At 39.1% G+C, this 19779-nt stretch overlaps 1 protein-coding gene across 1 annotated transcript in view; it reads left to right on the top strand.

Moving 5' to 3' along the window:
- The first annotated feature begins 1341 nt into the window (after nt 1–1341).
- LOC124265373 (cytoplasmic aconitate hydratase-like) overlaps nt 1342–19779 on the top strand; it is a 55163-nt gene continuing 36725 nt past the window's right edge. The window contains 4 exon segments of the mRNA XM_046700148.1: nt 1342–1377; nt 15897–15995; nt 18561–18729; nt 19587–19724. Coding sequence (XP_046556104.1) covers nt 1365–1377; nt 15897–15995; nt 18561–18729; nt 19587–19724 — 419 coding nt within the window. The 5' untranslated portion in view covers nt 1342–1364.

The following is a 19779-nucleotide window of genomic DNA, read 5'->3' on the forward strand; positions in this document are numbered from 1 at the left end:
AAAATAGAACACGTGCCATTATTAGACACCTGATGATTATATATATATCTGTGACCTAGAAATGTCCCAATTTGTTTGACTGTAGAAACTGGGTTTCGGTGGGCTACCTGCTTATAGTCTGTATCCCAGAGCCCTGAGAAATTAACAACCGCGTCCGTGGTGTAGTGGTTAGAGCGTCCGCCCGGAGAGCGGAAGGTCGCGGGTTCGATCCCGACCGCGTTATACCGAAAGACGTTAAAATATGGTACTTGTTGGTCCCTACCTGGCGCTCGGCATAAATGGGTACAACAAGGACTGGTCGGCTCGGAGTCAGCATAATGTGTGCTTCACTGCGACATGGTATCTCAGTGGGCTAGCACTATAAAACCAGCTTCAGTCTGGGCTAGTACAAGCAGCCACACATACACATACACAAGCATGCACGTCGTCATATGAGCGAAATATTCTCAAGCACGACGTTAAACCCAATTTCACCTCACCTCACCTGATAATTTAACAATTGAATAAAAGTATTCAGCTCATGTCTAAAATTAGTTGGCAAGTACGGCTAACGTCGGCTCTAATATGGCTGCCCAAAACATCAGATGAGATTTTTGTTTCGCTTTCCTCATATAAACTTGTTCTGCCCATTCAAGTTTACTGCTGATATGCAGGCGACCTCTGTTCGCAGCTCTGCGGCGCCCTCTCTCGGTTATCTCGTCGCATGGTGAGACAATATACTGAGGATAGTTTAGGTTCTAGGAAGAGGATGTTTACTTTCACAAGTGTCTGGGTCAATAATAATTACAGTTATTGGTTTGAATTATAATTTCTAGACTATACACAAGTCACTGGGGCAATAATGAGAACAGTTAAGATAAGGTTAAATAATAATTTCCCGAGCTTGCGTGAAAGTGTCTTAAAAGAGGCAATAACTATTAGAATTATTGATTTATCTTTTACTAGATATTGTAAGTATTTAAACAAGTTGTCTCTTTAAAACACCTGGCGTCGTCCACTTAAATTTTTGGAAAACTGTAGTGTCAAACTGCTCTCTCCCCCACCTCTCCTCTTCCATACTGCTCCCCGAACCCCTTCAGTGGTATATGGTCTCTGGACTCTGGTATGAAATCCACTGTTATACTTCCGTGGAAAAATATATTCACGAGAGCTTATCTCCAGTTCTAATCCTCTCCACATTTAGTACTATTACTAGTGCTGATTTACACCGACACTTTATTATAGCTGTTCCATAGCTTTCCATAAATTAATTACGCATGAAAGCCATCACGTAGCACGTAATTAATCAATATTCTGGAAATAAATAGCTAGTCGCTACGAATATACACTCGCAAACTTGTTCACGTGACTTCATAGCAGACAAGATGGCGGCGACAGGTAAGAAAGTGTGCCTCGGCTCTCGCGATTCTACCAGCTTGTAGTTGTCTTGTATTTAAACTTCACTTGTTTTCAAACGTGCATTGAGAGGCGATGTCCATTTCAAATATATCTAGAGAATAAAGTTGGAGAGACTGTCATTATTTGATAAACACGAAGTCTCACTCCGACATAGTGTCAGTGCAACACATGGACCCGATCATAGGTCAATGATGATGGTTACTGCTCGTTGAAATGCCTTGCAATGGTGGTCGAATTCTGCTCGTAAAAACATTTTTTCGAAGGTGATATCTCCGCGTTCTTAGCAGAAGTTGATACGAGAATTCTTTGTTGACCCGTTTGTACTTTTGACTCGTAAATATTTTACATACGGCGACTGGACAAAAGTGTTTTTGAAATTTGTGCACTTATGCTATGGTTATCCTCTTATTTATATCACTGAGAACTACATGACATTGGACATATTTCTTATTTATTCATAGGAAAACAATGTAGTAAACATGGTGAATGTTGAGAATATTGTGTCATATCGACCTGGTGACATTGCCTATTGTACAGTATGTTTATTATCAGTATTTTCATTGGAAAGATTTCCGCCCGTAACCCCCGTTTTTAAAAATTATTCTATACCTAAGAATATATGGGTTTTTTTATCGAAAGCCTACCCAAACCCTTATCCTAACTCTAAACCTGACATAATGCTAAATATAAACCCTAAACCTAAATCCTAACCCCTAGAAATAATTATAAAGTATCTTTATCAAACTGTTCCAGTAAATGGGATAAAAACTGGTTATGAATGTTTGCGCTGAATTGTGTGGTTTTGTTTATCACCAGTATAGTGATGGTATCTGCAAACACTTCTGTGATAATGTTGTATTTTTGCAAAATTGTGATTCATTGTTAATTTGTTACTCTTATATGTTAAAGTCATTGTTATATTCTGTCACTCTCTGAAATATTAGGTATGGGAACAATGGTGTGGATTAATTTTAAAACACTGTATTTTTTTAAATTCACGGTAGTCCGCTTGCCTGGGGCTACTATCTGCTTGCCTGGGGCTACTATATTGTGAATAGTACAAGAAAACATCCTACGTTGATGATCATTGACCAAGGTCATTTGAGGATAAAATTCTTAACCAAATCTCAGTGCTTCATTTTTGTACAAATTGGAAGTGAATAAAACTGACAGAAAGTGTTTGCCTTATTCGAGCAGAAGTAACTATGTGAACTAGTTAAATAAGGTCAGCTAGTCCAAAGAAAAACAATTTAACAGACTGTTGTCATGTGCATGCTTTTGAACATATCTGATCAGTTATTTTCTTGGCCATTGCCTATTTATTATCCAAATTGTCTAATGCTTTTTTATCATATTTGGTAAACAATGATAAACATGATATAAAGACAGAAGAAAAAACAAATGATAACCTTATCACGAGTTGATATTGTCATTAATTTGTCATGCAGCTGTTGTCTGTATGAATATGATAATTACTAACTGAAAATTCTACAGATATTATATGCATGGCATGAAAATACAGAATGTGTCTTTTAACGGTGAACATAACAGGTCACTAATAATGCTTTCCAGTAATTTTATCATCCCAAACTGTGTTCCACAGGATATAAGCTTGTGTGAGATCAAACGATATGAGATACCATTTTGACAGTAGACTTTGTACAATGCCCTGACAATGCTATGACATCATGAAGTTGATGATGTCACAATGCTATGACAAACTGACATCGCTGCACTGCAAGTTTAATGGCAGAACCGTGTTCAGACATTTTTCATTGAAAACAAATGAAGAGTGATTTTTGATGATGAATAGAATCTCACCCTCATGTCTTGCGATATCAAATGTATCAACACTCGTTGATAAAAGTAAAAATATCCTCGACAAGCCTCGGATATTTGTAACTTTATCAACTTGTGGTGATATAATTGATATCAGCAGACACTTGGGTGAGATTCTCTATTCATCATCATTGCTATTGTATAGATCATGTACATTGGACAAATTCACCACCAGGGCTGTGGTGTGTCGTGTCCATCATGTTCATCATGTCTATTTCTTGTTACTTGTAATAATGGTGAGACGAGGCTGGCCTTGTGGTTAAGGTGTTGCATGTCATGCCTGAGGTCAATGTTCGAGTCCCCACCTGGTTGCTCTATGTCAAGCCTATTTCTGGTGCCTCCTTCCATGATGTTGGTGATAAGGCTGGCTTAAAATATGGTTGATGGTATGAATTTTCAATGGTTATCGATCAGGGCTGGATATTGGCCTGATTCTCATATTGCGATATATTGCAATAATTTAAGAGATATTGCAATACATATTGTGATATATTGACTGGAGGGTTTCTGCCCCAGTACGTACATCATAAATTCATAATAGCTCTCTGTGTGCGACATGTCATTTTCTTAGTTGCTGTTACACCACACTTCAGGCTCCCCGTCCCCATTGTGTATGGCTGTTTCCCAGTGGTTTACAGATAAATAAAATGATATAGAGCCTTCATGTGGAATGTTTAATTGAACTATTGCAACAATAGTTTGCGAACATAATGATAAAAGTAATAGTATAACATGATTTTCATGGTCAGTGTTGTTTGCTTCAACAGAATGCACTTCAGTGCAGTATGTAATTATTGTTACTGTATCATCAGTGATTCAGTGATTCAGATTCAATTCCAAAATAAAACATGAACATGAACTATTGCAAAATGAAACAGAAACATGATTTAGGTAAACTATTTGAGCTTAAAATCTCATGTGACCAACAATAACTAAGATCCTTGCCTAGAATGTCATTATACAGTCCTACAACATTTATAAAACACTGGCTTTGATAAATTGATAACATAGGTCCTTTTATGAAACGAACATAAATAACAAATTAATCTGAATTGTGAAATGGTCACTCAGAGCCAGAGACTCTACTAATATTTGTAATAAGTCCAAATAAAAACTTGGTCCATTTGAAGCCACAATTCCTCCAAAATGTAACATATGAAACCATTCAAACCCACGAAACTTAAAACACTTGGTAGAATATTTGGCACTTTTGGAGCTACATATAGAGATACTTCCACTTGTAAACTGTTATACGAAACCAACAGAAATATAAGAACAAAAACATTTGGCACTTTTTGAGCACATTTTGTTGCTATGGAAATCAAGGGCAGATAATTCCAAACGAGTTAACTCTGGATGACCCAATCTGTTGCAGAATCTGAACCATATCGCAATGATCATATCGTGAGATACTGTACTGGTATATACCGGTTTACCGGTAATATTTTACTGGTATATACCGGTTTACCGGTAATATTGCACAGCCCTAGTATCGATATGAAAACTGTATCATCGAATCGAGATGAAAAATAGTTTTGCTCAACACAGGGATTGGGATAGAGAACTTTGACAATGGGCCATTTTTAGGATTATTAGCCATTTTTAGAATTTAGAATGGGCCATTTTTTATTCTAATGTGCAAAATGGCCGCTGGCCCCTGCCTTTCCCAATCCCTGACTCTACACATGATACACAATGTTATGTCTATATTCAAAGAATGCTTGTGATGTATGTTCAGGATGCTGTTCTCATTGGTCATCCATGAAAAAGTGTATCAACACCCACCAGTAACGTGAAATATCTTGATTTCTTTTGGTCATTTGGCTCAAATTACTTCTTCATTATTCATTGATAACTGATCAATATTTAGTTAAAGATAATCAATTTCTATGAAATATATATCGATAGCCTGCACCAATTGCAGAAATATTGTGAAACATCAGAAAAGTGGGTACAGTGTGTGGAGCCCATTTCTGGTGTAAAAGCGGCATAATACCATATTCACTCATTCACTCTGCTCTATTTATTAGGGGCGGTGGGGTAGCCTAGCGGTTAAAGCGTCAGCTTGTCATGCTGAAGACTCGGGTTTGATTCCTTATTAGGGTACGATTCCTTACATGGGTACAATGTGTGAAGCCCATTTCTGGTGTCCCCTGCAGTGATATTGCAGTCTGTCTCACAGTCCCTGAACCACATTAATTTCCCTACTGCCAAGCCCTCTCTGCAGTGCTAAAGCCCTAAATAAAGCAAGTCTAGATTTCCTCAGGTTCCTTTTCAATATAAATGGGCTTGTTTGTTACTATCAAAATTATATATATTCAGAGACTAAGCCTTAGTCTATGATATTGCTGGAATATTGCTAAAAGCGGCATCAGACCACACTCACTCACTAATCACTTATTATGACATGTTAGTCTACTATTTGATATCAAGCCACTCCTATGATACTATTTAATTATCCAACCGGTATAACTTAAACAGCATCTGTTGCCACACCACCCATGGTAATATATATTCATGAATAATGGAAGCAGTTTTTTGGTTCAGTTCATGTTACCGGAACACAAACTTTATTGCTGGTTGAAGCATATGGACATGGTTGATAAGTTATCTGACTTTACGACCAGCTGTATGCCGCTGAATCCAACCATTACATCAACGTATTCAACCACACTGTAACAAGTTTGATAAGAAGTACAACAATGCATTCAGTCTGTAAAACCTGTTTGTCAGATTGCCGTTCCGTATTTTTCGTGATGAGGTTTGTTTAGGAAAATTATAACTGTATTTCATTACGATACATATTTTGTATATATATATCAGTGAAACAATTTTCATATTGATAATCATTGATAAATCATCCCATCAAGAATGTTTCTGATAATCGATCCTATTACAGTCCGTTTTGCTCAAAAGCGGACCAATGAATTTGCAATCTAACTCGAAAACTAATAAACATAAAATACTCAATGAAACACTGATCATAATCAAAACGTCAGACCAACTCTGAGGTTTTTGCAGAATTTATGTCCTAAAATTAAAAAAAGTTGTTTAACAACCTATCATTAAAATTTTGACACAGTTCACTATTTGTTACGAGGGAGGAGTGCAGAGAAAGGGACAGGCAGGTGTGCGAGAAAGGATGGATACGGCACAGCACAGGTTAATGAATCAATGACTTTGTCGGCACTTGTGCACGTGCTCCGCGTATACCTGGCTGTGCCTCTCTTTGCAGTCCTCCCTCGTAACAAATAGTGAACTGTGTCAAAATTTGAATGATAGTTTGTTAAACAATTTTTTTAATTTTAGGACATAAAACCTGCAAACAAATCACAGAGTTGGTCTGATGTTTTGATTATGATCAGTGTTTCATTGAGTATTATATGTTTATTAGTTTTCGAGTTAGATTGCAATTCATCGGTCCGCTTTTGAGCTGAACGGACTATAGCCAGTGTTAGTACCTTGTACAAAGAGATAAACACAATGCTACGGGGTGGTGGGGTAGCCAAGTGGTTAAAGCGTTCGCTTGTCACGTCAAAGACCCTGGTTTGATTCCTCACATGGGTACAATATGTGAAGCCCATTTCTGGTGTCCACCGCCGTGATATTGCTGGAATATTGCTAAAGCGGCATAAACTAAAAACCTCACTCACCTCTTTTGCTATGAATGCATGTCTAAACATGTCTAGACTGTAAACTGATATTGATGATGAATAAGTGGTTGTTATTTGAAAGTTTGTGCCTCTCATTTACCATGTTATCCTTGAGATTTATAACACCACTTTTATTTTGAAATTTCAAAACATAACATGCACATGAACACTCAGTTCACATGAATGCACAACACACATGTGCACATAAACACAACACACATAAACACAACATGAATATGAACACACAACATTAACATGATGTGTGTCTTGTGTGAAGGTCAACCTGGCCACATGCTGACTGTATTCCCAGAGTGTTATCTACAAGTCCGGGTCATCGTTATCTGTCGGGGCAAAGTCCTCTGGGCTGGCCCTGTTGGCCTGCATCACTGATGTCATCATGGTCACAGGCCCTTACAACACATGTGACCAGCATGGAGGTCACCTATCATTGTTATTACAGAAGCTGGTTATTTAGTTTAATCAGCAACCTTGGCTATTGTAGGAGGTATCCGAAAGGATTAGGCGGTCAGGCTCTTATTTCTTTGATGTATGTCGTTTCCACACATTCAGGACATGATATAAGTAAATAATATTTACTTGCACCTGGTGCAACCTCAGAAAATAACCTCTTATATGTTGTAATAGGTGTCCGAAAGGATTAGGTAGTCAGGCTCTGATTTCTATGATGTATGTTGTTTCTACCCATTCAGAGCTCAATTTAAGCACCCAGGTGCAACCTGCTTGCAACTTCAGGTTATTACCTTGTCCCACCAGGCAAAATCAGGTTGCACCAGCTGCTCAAGATAATATGATGTAAAATGCTTGAGAACATCATCACAACATAATTATTCTGGGTGTGATAAGATCATTTGAAGTTATTTCCTAAAATTTCATGACATAAACGTTAACAGTCATTCAATCACTGTCAGTGCAGTTATCAGTCACTGTTCCAAGCCAGTTCCTCATCATTCTGTTCTCCAGCTGAAGTCTGTGTTCTTTGAACAGTAAAGTATTAACGGGCACTGGGTGCAAGGTGGTATACTTGTGATCATGCAAGTTCTAAATGCTTACTTGAATTTACTTAAATCGAGCCTTGCCATTTGTACAATTTGATGTTTACCGACTTGCCTGGTTGTCTAAATTATTTGTATGGCACATCATGTATGTCATTATAGCGTGAATATTGCAGAGTGCCATGGTAAACAACAAAGAAAAAGCTAATTGTCAATGACTAACTTCACAACGACAAGCCATAAAGCAGAGGTACAGATAAGCTGCGTATCTGTGTGAATTGCCCAAATATTTGTGTGAATACTCAATTCCTTTTATGCCTATTGCGTACAAGTACGCTTGTATTTTTGTAAGTACTCAATAAAGTTGATCTTACATGCGTACACACAAAAATGTCAAATCTTAGCTTGTGGATAAATAAAATAACTGAGGTATATTGAGAGGTTCTATTTCACGTTCTCATTTTACAGATCAAATATAAGTAACAAACACGTAAACCAACACTTAATCTATTATATTTTTCAATTAATGGCAAAATAACCAATTGAGTGTGGGGTGGGTACAATTTATTTGGTTACTCGAAGGAAAATTAGGATACCCAATTGAGATGAACACAAGCGAGTACATAACTCAATGACCCAAAAAAGTTATCTGTTGCTCTGCATAAAGGTAATATATTCAAATAACACTCATATGACCAAACGGTCATCGTTGGACCTCGAGATTTTCGAATTTAGGTTACATTTATTATAAACTTTATGCTCTTGAAATTCGGAAATAGGGACTATTGCTATTGGGTTTTTTTACCTTTGCAGTTCACTCAGTTACCATGGTTACTGCAGTGAATCCACTAGGAGGTGATTATGATACACATCATAAATATAGGGCAGTGAAAACAAATTTCTTTTTCGAATATCATAACAAGGTCACAGTTCATGTATTGTTCAGTATTTTCAGTGAAACAATAATATATATTCAGTGACATGTTTCGACCCTGTTGACTCTTAATTTATCACAAACCAGTTTAGATCCGGTGTAACACTACTAACAGGACAAACTTTTCCCCTGGCCAAACCTTTCCGGGGAAAACTTTTCCCCTGGTCAAACCTCCTCGGGGAAACTTTGGCCTAGGACAAACTTTCCTCGGGAAACTTTAGTCTAGGCCAAACTTTCCTCGGGAAACTTTAGTCTAGGCCAAACTTTCAGCCCCTAGGTTTAATCTTCCCCAGGGAAGTTTGTCCTAGGCCAAACTTTTCCCCATCCTTTAATCATCTTTAAAGGCTACTTCTCTGCCACCGGAGATACCAATACTGTATTAATGGGAAACTAAATCCGGAAATATATTTAAGGAATAAGAGTGAGGAGAATGGATGATTTCTTTCAATTCAATAACAAACAATTGAGGGTGAAACATCAACCTGATTGTTATGTATGGGAAGGGACTTTAGCCTAGCCCAGACTTTTCCCGGGGTAAGAATATCCTAGGACAGAACTTCCCTGGGGGAAAGTTTAGACCAGGGAAGAAATGGCCTGCTACACCAAGCTTGAATTGATCTTCAGTAGCCCATGTTTGTCGTAAGATGCAACTAACGGGATCGGGTGGTCGGGCTTGCTTACTTGGTCAACACATGTCATTGGTTCCCAATTGCATAGATCGATACTCATGCTGTTTATCACTGGATTGTCTGGTCCAGACTCGATTATTTACAGATCGCCACATATAGCTGGAATATTGCTGAGTGTGGCGTACAACTATACTCACTCACTCACTCACTCACTAATTTATCACGACAATGATCATTGACCTTTGACTGTCAAATTAAAGAGATTGGAGTCCATATATTTTACTGCCACGTTTGGACATATTGCATTTTACATATCCTGTTTTGACAAATACCACACACATTCAGGTAAAAGCAATTTATGAAATAAAAAATCATGAATATTCGATTTTAGTGATCCCGAATAATGAGTCAAATTCATGAAGGGATAGGGGTCGGTGGGGTGGCCTAGTGGTTAAAGTGTTCGCTCGTCACGCTGAAGACCTGGGTTTGATTCCCCACATGGGTACGATGTGTGAAACCAGTTTCTGGTGTCCATCGCCGTGATATTGCTGCAGTGGAATATTTGTGAATTGGATCATATTCCTTTATGTATGGGCGGTGGGGTAGCCTAGTGGTTAAAGCGTTCGCTCGTCACGTCGAAGGCCAGGGTTCGATTCCCCACATGGGTACAACTTGTGAAGCCCATTTCTGGTGTCCCCCGCCGTTATGCTAAAAGCGGCGTAAAACCATACTCACTCACTCACTCCTTTATGTATTCAATTCATTATTCATAGACACCAGAATCAAATGTTTGTTGCTAGTTTTAGGACAGTGCTTTTAACTGTTTAACATGGAACTAGTTTGTTTATATAAGTGAAAATACTGAAATAGGCAAAATGGAATAGAGTAGAGTAACTTGTGTTATTTTTCCAAGGCCCCTGACAGCACTGTCATTTGGTTATGAAATGCATTGTTCTCGATGTTACTTTTTTGCTTTACGGAAAATGTTTCAACCTAAGAAAGGTCTTTACAATCCCAATAACATATTGTTATATTTTCAGAATGTTCACTGAAACATCTAGCAATCTGAATCCTAAGTGAACATTCAGTTACTAAAATTGAGCCACTGATTTCTTGGTAGATACTGCTTCCCTCAAGACATCTAACCTTGAACCTGGGACACTCAGCAGTGAATATAAACATATTGTTTGCACAGGTTTTTTACACTGCATATCTCTTTTCGAGGCAGTACACGGGTGTAATTCTGTCAACTTGGTATACTTGACATGAGTGATCCGATAGACTGTTAGGTTAGTGGGGTAATCTAGTTGTTGTGTTTGATATGTTGTCGTGTCAGTAGTCTGGCTTATGTTCCCCATGCTGTAGGGTGCCATCCCTTGCGTTTTAGCCTGCTGTGATGGAATATCACTAATAATATTAGTTGCACGGTGTTTTGAAAGGATGTACGGGACTGTAACTATGTAAGACCCTTGTAAATTTCTGTATTTCAAAACACTGTGTGACGAATTTATTACCCTTAAGATCTCTTTACTTTACTTAGCTTTAAAAACCAACATTTAATCTTCGGCAGAATGAGACGCAAAACGTTTCGCCATGATTTATCCTGACCGGTCATAAAGGGAGATAACTCGGGATGGCTTAGTTTGTGATAAATATGATCAGATTTGAGGTTTTGTTAATCGACAAGTGAAATACGGAAGCATTTTATTTTTTACATACTTTTATTGACACAAACAAATAAGAAATTATGGCAACAATTTTATTACTCTGTTTGAGATCATAATTGTATAGGCCAACTCTACATTCTTTTTATATATTTGAATAAAATATTTACAAAACAAAAACTCACGTTTTGTCTTGTGAGACCACCCTTACACAGGCCTTCCGCCCCCTACAATAAGAGCAGGTAACTCTAGACCGTAACCTCGTACCTCACTTTCCATGCTGTCATTGTACCGACAAGGCGTGGGTCCATACCAGAAGGTTTTCCTTTGCGACTAAGAGAGTTATGAGTGTTTCAGAAAGCGGCAACTGTATGTATGGTTCTCTTTTTTTCCCTGCATGAAGGCGAATTGGAGGTTTTTCTGAATTTTTTTCATTCATAATTTCTCGTTGTAACTTGGTACCTGTGGCGGCGATTAGGCTCGCTAGTCGCGTGGCAAGATGGCGGACAGGTCCCTTCGCTAACCTTCCTGTTCATTGGTTTCCCATGTGGTTTTCAATGTTACAGGTGGTTTTAGTGGGGTTTTGTATCTTTAATGCGTGTAGAGTATGTCTACTGCTCGCATTTTCTATATGCACGCTAAAAACCGTAATTGTTAGTTATGCTGCAGTGTGTACTAGGTTGTCAACTGCATGCTTACGCTTGTCGCATTAGTTGTGTAAGCCCATCGCGTCTTTTTACATGTGTTTGTATGTGGGTATAGGGTGGATTGCTGCACAGGTTTTACTTGTTGCAGTTTAAACCCTAATGCCGTGCCTGCTGCAATTCCGTCACGGGATACCCACGAGGTCTGCTTAAGCTGTTTAGTGCAGAAGGAACATGAGGAAGAGGGGTGTCGCGGCATGTGCCATGTTCACCGCCCCAAACCATTTGGAAGTAGGATAGGCTCGCAGCTGTTTCGGACAACCTGCTTAGCCGTATGGGGGTGATCTCTGGGCACAGGATCCCCGTCCAAAGCGCGCCCATATAAAAAGGGGTCCACGGGAGCCACTTCCCACCTTGAGACTGGCTCCCAAAAGAAAGCTAAAAAGCGGCTTCGTCTTCACGCACTCATGCCTTTCTTGGCGATCAGCAGTTTGGCAGCCGCATTCCATCTGAGGTCAAGGTCATTTGTACAACCCGTGTAGAGTGTCTCATGAGAGAATTGACGGGGTGTACGATTCGTACACCCTGGCAAATTTGCCTACATGGTTTCGTATGCTTTGGCTATTGACCAATCAGAATTCGACAAATTTATCTTAAGGGTAAGAATAAGTAATATTGGCAAATAAATTGTATTGCATTATATTGTGATTCTGGTACCAATATTCCAATGCGTATATATTGGGAGCTTCAGTGTTTGACATTGAGTGACACTGATTGTACATGCAGAGCCTATTTTCTACATACTAAAGCCTTAAAGATAAGGTGAGGTGAAATTGGGTTTAACATCGTGCTTGAGAATATTTCGCTCATATGACGGCATGCATGCGTGTGTATGTGTATATGCGGCTGCTTGTACTAGCCCAGACTTAAGCTGGTTTTATAGTGCTAGCTCACTGAGATACCATGCCGCAGTGAAGCATGAATACCCCCACTCAGACACATTATACTGATTCCGAGCCGACCAGTCCTTGTTGTACCCATTAATGCCGAGCGCCAGACAGGGACCAACAAGTAGCATATTTTAACGTCTTTTGGTATGACGCGGCCGGGGATCGAACCCGCGACCTTCCGCTCTCCGGGCGGACGCTCTAACCACTACACCACGGATGCGGTTCTTAAAGATAAGGAGTGATGGGGTAGCATAGTGGTTAAAGCACCTGCTCGGCATGCTGCAGACCAGGGTTCGATTCCCCACATGGATACAATGTGTGAAGCCCATTTCTGCTGTCCTTATCGGGATATTGCTGAAATATTGCTTAAAGCAGCGTAAAAATATACTCACCCATTCACCCCTAAAAATAAATGTTAGTTTTGTGAAAACAGAAATCTCGAATTTAGATTTGATTTTCAGGGATTGTACTTGCATTTTTATAAAATTTATTGTATGTAAAGTATGCTGTTTTGTTACTTATTTAAGATGGGAACACTCACTGAATGAAAGTCTGTGTAGATTTTAATTTAAACCATAGAGATAATCACAAAACTTCATATACTTTTATTGCCCAGTATATCGGTTCAGAGAAAAAAACTGCCAGCTGTATCATGTGTATTGTTTGATATGTTTGATTTGCGATATACCGTTACAGGGCTCGATTTAGTGCTTTGTTACTTGCACTGGTGCAACCCAATATTACAAAATACAACCTAGCTATGAGTCTATCTTGCACAAGGTGTAAGTGAATTGTTGAGAAATAAATCAACAATAAATCTAACATATGCATAAATATGCCAGCCCATGTTTCTTCTAAACTTTGAATAGCTATGGCAATGAAACATTGCTATTCATAAACACGTCTCGGCTATGACAGCTCTTGTAAACAGGGATCAGCTGTGTCTCAGTGTTGCTATGGTTTCATGGGTACTACATCACTGATTAAGGTTTATGTGCACCGAAACATTTAAACACACTACGTTGCAACTGGAATTTGGCTGGTGCAACTAGGTCTTTATCTTAGGTTGCACCTGGTGCAAGTAGGTTAACATCTCTTAAATCGAGCCCTGCGTAATACTTGTAATACTGTGTGATCCTAATACTTACTCTGATTAAACTATAGAACCGAAATTGAAATTTTGAACGATTTGCTTGCAATCTGAGAGGAAAACACTAAAACAATGATATCAACAATGCCTGAAAGTATGGTTGCCATGACAACACCACTAACCTGATTGTCACACTCTTCATCTAATGATTGTTTTGATTATGTTGAAAGTAACTGGTGACCTATATGAACACTACCAAGCCAGCTGTCATTCATTTCCTGATAAACATTAGTATGCCACATGATTACGTTGTCAATTGAGCAGAGTTCAGTTTTTAAAAATACTGTATCGTCCTACGATCTTCAAGGTAGATCAGTCTCAAAACTTCCAAAGTTCAATTTTAGCTTACCAGATTTTTAAACGTATTTTTGCTCTTTCAAAATTTTGGCTAAATGTTTCCTTCCATTGCTGAAGTGATGGTGTAAATCCAGCTAGGGTCCATGCCGGTAGCAAAGCAGGGGTTCAAAATTATTTTAAAAAGCCACTTGCCACAGGGCAAGTGACTTTAAGAAAGTAACTTGTCCTGACTAATTTTCCACTTGCCCTGATTTTATGACATAATTATGATGATGTAATTATGAATGAAGAAATCAACATGATATTTGATGTTAATGTTTACTGGACTATTTATTGAAAAGTTATAAATAGCAAAGAAAGATAACTCTACTTTATTATCATTGCGAAATGTAATAGCTACATTTTGAGCAGACATGAAATTAAATCCAAGTTTATTAGCGGTTTGAAATCATTAGTGGAAATTATCTAGTAGCCCACGGACAAGTAAGATACCATTATTTGATTGCCCGAAATGAAAACTGACTTGTCCCGGGCGTTGGGCGATGGGATTTTTGAACCCCTGCAAATGTACTGTAAGTCCCCATGGTCCCTAGTATGGTGATCTACCTTCAGTTGTTGGCAATCCATAGCCTGGTTTTATATTGTGTTGTCCCCTATAGTTGAAATGTTTTAGATTTAATTTCTGGTTTTACTTTTCTATCTGTGATGATCTAGTTATTTTACTGTCCTTCTCCGACAGTTTTTGGAATTTAATTCCATTTATTATCAATTTATAACTTTTTAAGTCACGATATGGCTGAAATATTGCCGATGTTGACGAACTTGTTTGTGTTCAATTGTGAGAAAACATGATCAATTGCTTGGTCGTTTAGTCACTGCGACCAATCTTCGATTATTTCAGTTAATCGGACCAGCACTAGAGAACATGCATTTGTGAAAGTTGAAGTAACTGTCTCCAGAACTGTAAAATTTAGTTGGCGGTGGGGTAGCCTAGTGGTTAAAGCATTCTCTTAATGCTGAAGACCGTCACACTTTGTCTGAAGTCCATATCTCCTAAACTATTTGTGATCACTGAGTGCGTCCGTCACACTTTGTCTGAAGCATAAACTTGTTACATATTTCAACCATGATCCCTAGATAATGCCTTTTGGGGGTTAGACCCAGATATGAAATTTAATTTTTGTGGTTTCCATGGAAACATGACTTAGCCTGTGACTATGAGGGTGTCATCTTGTTGCATTTCCATGACAACAAGTTAGGCTTCAATCGAATTTGGTGGTAGTGCTCCTTTCTGGAGCAGATCTTAAAACCTTTCAATACTCTCCTACAACTTTGCTATATACACTCCAAAACATTTGACATAATCATAACTAGTAGACATTCATAAAGAGTATTTTGCCCTTGTGGGGGATATTGATGACTTTGTCTTCTTGTTTAAATTTTATTTATCGGTGGTATCTTATAAATGGATAAATTGAAAATATATACTTTTTTCCACTTTATCAAATATTACGGTCGGTGGATCCGTAAACCAAGTAATAAAAAAGTGTGGCCTTAACCATGTTTATGATAATGGTGCTGATTTTATTTAAGCAGCTTAGCCAGAGCTGTGTCTGTGGCTCCAGGCATGGCTTATATGTGTCAGCCTGGAGTACACAGAGATTGAACCATTGTTGTAATGATGCATTTTTTGTTGCCATGGTTACTGAGTGTTTTTGTTTACAGCTGGGAGCAACCCATACAGTGGACTGCTGAAGGACATCACGATCGATGGGAAGGAATATAAATACTACAATCTCCCAGACCTCAATGACAGCCGATATGGTATGTATTGTACCTTATAACATAATAATAATAAATAATAATAATAATAACTATTTATAAATCGCCTGTTTCCATGCACTTGTGCATGCTCATGGTGCTAACACATTTTTACCCTGAATAACCCAAGCTGGAAGGTTAACACTTATGACTTATCCCACCGGGTACCCATTTACTGCTGGGTGAACAGAGACAATTTATGAACAAACTTATTTGCCTAGGGTGTGACCACATGTGTCCAGTGTGCAAAATAGTTTCCAAGTTTTGCTAGCCAGTCGGGCTAGCCATGCCTGATAGTTAATAGACTACCAAATAATTCACAAGCCCGAAATTTGAATGTAGAAAACTAAGCAAAACATTACAAAGATAGATGATGATAAGATATTGTCAACATGACACAGGTTTCATCATTAGACTGCTAATATGATGAACATTTTTATCAGGCCATAATCCTGCATGATTTAGAAGTGCATCGTAAATTAACAAGTCCGAGAGAGTGATTGATATACATTTACAAAATGGCCCCATGGAAATTGACTAGCCAGTTGGGCCAGTGACTGTGGAGATTTACTGGCCTGACTTGAATAATATTTTGATACCTGTCGTGGAAATAATGAACCTCAATATCGCAGCTGTACTATAACATGTTCTGAGGTCCGGCTGATTGTGCACATACATTTTAACATTCAGGAGTCAACGTATATTACATTTTGTTCAAGTTTAAGTGATTAAAAATACACTTACATCTTTCATTTTGTGATATGGCTGTTTCAGAAAGTGTATAAAGTGGCCATTTTGTTTTCCAAGATGGAAAGGTCACATGACATTTTTCAAAATCTCGCCCGTCTCGGTACCCGGACCCGTTATGATCATGTGACTAATAGATTACACAATATAATATGTTATTCTTTCATGATTAAAAGGTTGTATTGTCTTTGAAGATTTAGACATAATTTACAGTCACCTGTTATGAATATAATACACAGTTAAGATATTGAAAAACTGGAAATTTTAGCATCCAAGCTGAAGAATATATTGCAATTTCTTACAAATTTGATGTCAGTAATTAAGGGGTTTTGGGGTAGGGTAGGGTAATAGGGGGTGGGGTACCCGGATAGAAAATTTGGTCCTGTCAGAGCCCTAATCACGCCAATACACACTGATACCGACAGTGGATATGGGCATCTGCATCCATACATTCCAATCTACTATATTCTTGAAATATCTTCATAGTTTCTGAGAAGTGGCTATGACTAAAAACTATATCACACAATAGGTAATCTTTTATGTGACCCAAAGATTAAAACTAGTATGTATGTTATATTTCATTCTTATTTTGCGGCGGGGGACATTGCCATGTTAGTGAAAACACTTGTTCTTTATTAAAATCCTTGAGACCGAATTTGTGTGGGTGCTCCACTTGTCATTTACTAAGTTTTGTCCCTATGTAGTGTCAGATAGGCTGAAGTCCCATATCCAGCGAGGTTAATGGCCTGATGACAGGGCTCGATTTAAGAGATGTTAACCTACTTGCACCAGGTGCAACCTAAGATAAAGACCTAGTTGCACCAGCCAAATTCTAGTTGCAACGTAGTGTGTTAAAATGTTTGGTGCACATAAACCTTAATCAGTGATGTAGTACCCATGAAACCATAGCAACACTGAGACACAGCTGATCCCTGTTTACAAGAGCTGTCATAGCCGAGACGTGTTTATGAATAGCAATGTTTCATTGCCATAGCTATTCAAAGTTTAGAAGAAAAATGGGCTGGCATATTTATGCATATGTTAGATTTATTGTTGATTTATTTCTCAACAATTCACTTACACCTTGTGCAAGATAGACTCATAGCTAGGTTGTATTTTGTAATATTGGGTTGCACCAGTGCAAGTAACAAAGCACTAAATCGAGCCCTGGGTGAGCTCCATGCCTTTGGGTATCACCTAAGTAGTTAACCAGTGATAGAAATGCAATTTTGTTTTGAGGTTGCATAGATGTAGGTGTGCTCTTGTGAAACAAGTGTGCCCATACCCTTGATGATTCAACTGAACATGACAACAAACATTTCAGTTTAGTGTTTAAAAATCAGTAAACATCATGTAAACCTGTAAACTTGAGAGCTGGTTTTCTATAATAGCTGGAATTTTGTTAAAAGCTGCATATTTTCTATATCACTAGCTTGTTCACATGTTCAGTATCGCTCAGTATTCACTTAAGTATCACTCGCTCACTCACTCACTCACTCACTAACCCACTCACTCACTCACTCAGAGAAATGGATTTCTAGAATAGCTGGAATTTCGTTAAAACCTGCATATGTTCTATCTCACTAGCTTGTTCACATATTCAGTATCACTCACTCACTCACTCACTCACTCACTCACTCACTCACTCACTCACTCACTCACTCACTCACTCACTCACTCACTCACTCACTCACTCACTCACTCACTCACTCACTCACTCACTCACTCACTCACTCACTCACTCACTCACTCACTCGGGACTAGCATTGACTAGTGCCTAAAGTGGATGGTGAGTGTCATTACCATGATGTATTGTTGCAGACAAGCTGCCCTACTCTGTGAGGGTCCTGCTCGAGTCGGCCGTGAGGAACTGCGATGAGTTCCAGGTCCTCAAGAAGGATGTGGAGAACATACTCGACTGGGAGAAACAGCAGGCGAACAGTGTGGAGATCCCCTTCAGGCCCGCCAGAGTCATCCTGCAGGACTTTACGTGAGTATATAACACAGGAGATCCCCTTCAGGCCCGCCAGTCATCCTGCAGGACTTTACGTGAGTATATAACACAGGAGATCCCCTTCAGGCCCGCCAGTCATCCTGCAGGACTTTACGTGAGTATATAACACAGGAGATCCCCTTCAGGCCCGCTAGAGTCATCCTGCAGGACTTTACGTGAGTATATAACACAGGAGATCCCCTTCAGGCCCGCTCAGTCATCCTGCAGGACTTTACTTGAGTATATGAGTATATCCTAACACAGGAGATCCCCTTCAGGCCCGCCAGTCATCCTGCAGGACTTTACGTGAGTATATAACACAGGAGATCCCCTTCAGGCCCGCCAGTCATCCTGCAGGACTTTACGTGAGTATATAACACAGGAGATCCCCTTCAGGCCCGGCCAGTCATCCTGCAGGACTTTACGTGAGTATATAACACAGGAGATCCCCTTCAGGCCCGCCAGTCATCCTGCAGGACTTTACTTGAGTATATAACACAGGAGATCCCCTTCAGGCCCGCCAGTCATCCTGCAGGACTTTACTTGAGTATATAACACAGGAGATCCCCTTCAGGCCTGCCAGTCAACCTGCAGAATTTTAGGTTGTAATATACGTTGGGGGATCCCCTTCAAATCTACCAGGCTTATCATAAGGATAGTTCAAGTATTTCTGTGATGTTTTCATGCATTTCCCTCGAATATGTGTTCTTTTCATGTTCTGCAGGTTTTCTGTAATATTTTATAGTGTGTTTCTATGTGTATCTTTGACTTTGCTGTGTGTTTATCTGTTGTTTCAGTGAGATTTTGTGACATTTCAGTTCACTTCTGTGACCATACGTTTCTGTCTCTTCCAGGGGTGTTCCTGCAGTTGTAGACTTCGCCACCATGAGAGACGCCATCAAACGTCTCGAAGGTGATCCGGACAAGATCAACCCAGTCTGCCCAGCTGACCTTGTGATAGACCACTCAGTGCAAGTGGATGTGGCCAGGAGGTGAGGTGGATGTAGTTGCTGCCGTCGCTGTCTTTTATGTATGATTTGTGTCATC

The sequence above is a fragment of the Haliotis rubra genome, unplaced genomic scaffold (assembly GCF_003918875.1).
Source record: "Haliotis rubra isolate DU_JTF1 unplaced genomic scaffold, ASM391887v1 Scf976, whole genome shotgun sequence".
Lineage (NCBI taxonomy): Eukaryota > Metazoa > Mollusca > Gastropoda > Lepetellida > Haliotidae > Haliotis > Haliotis rubra.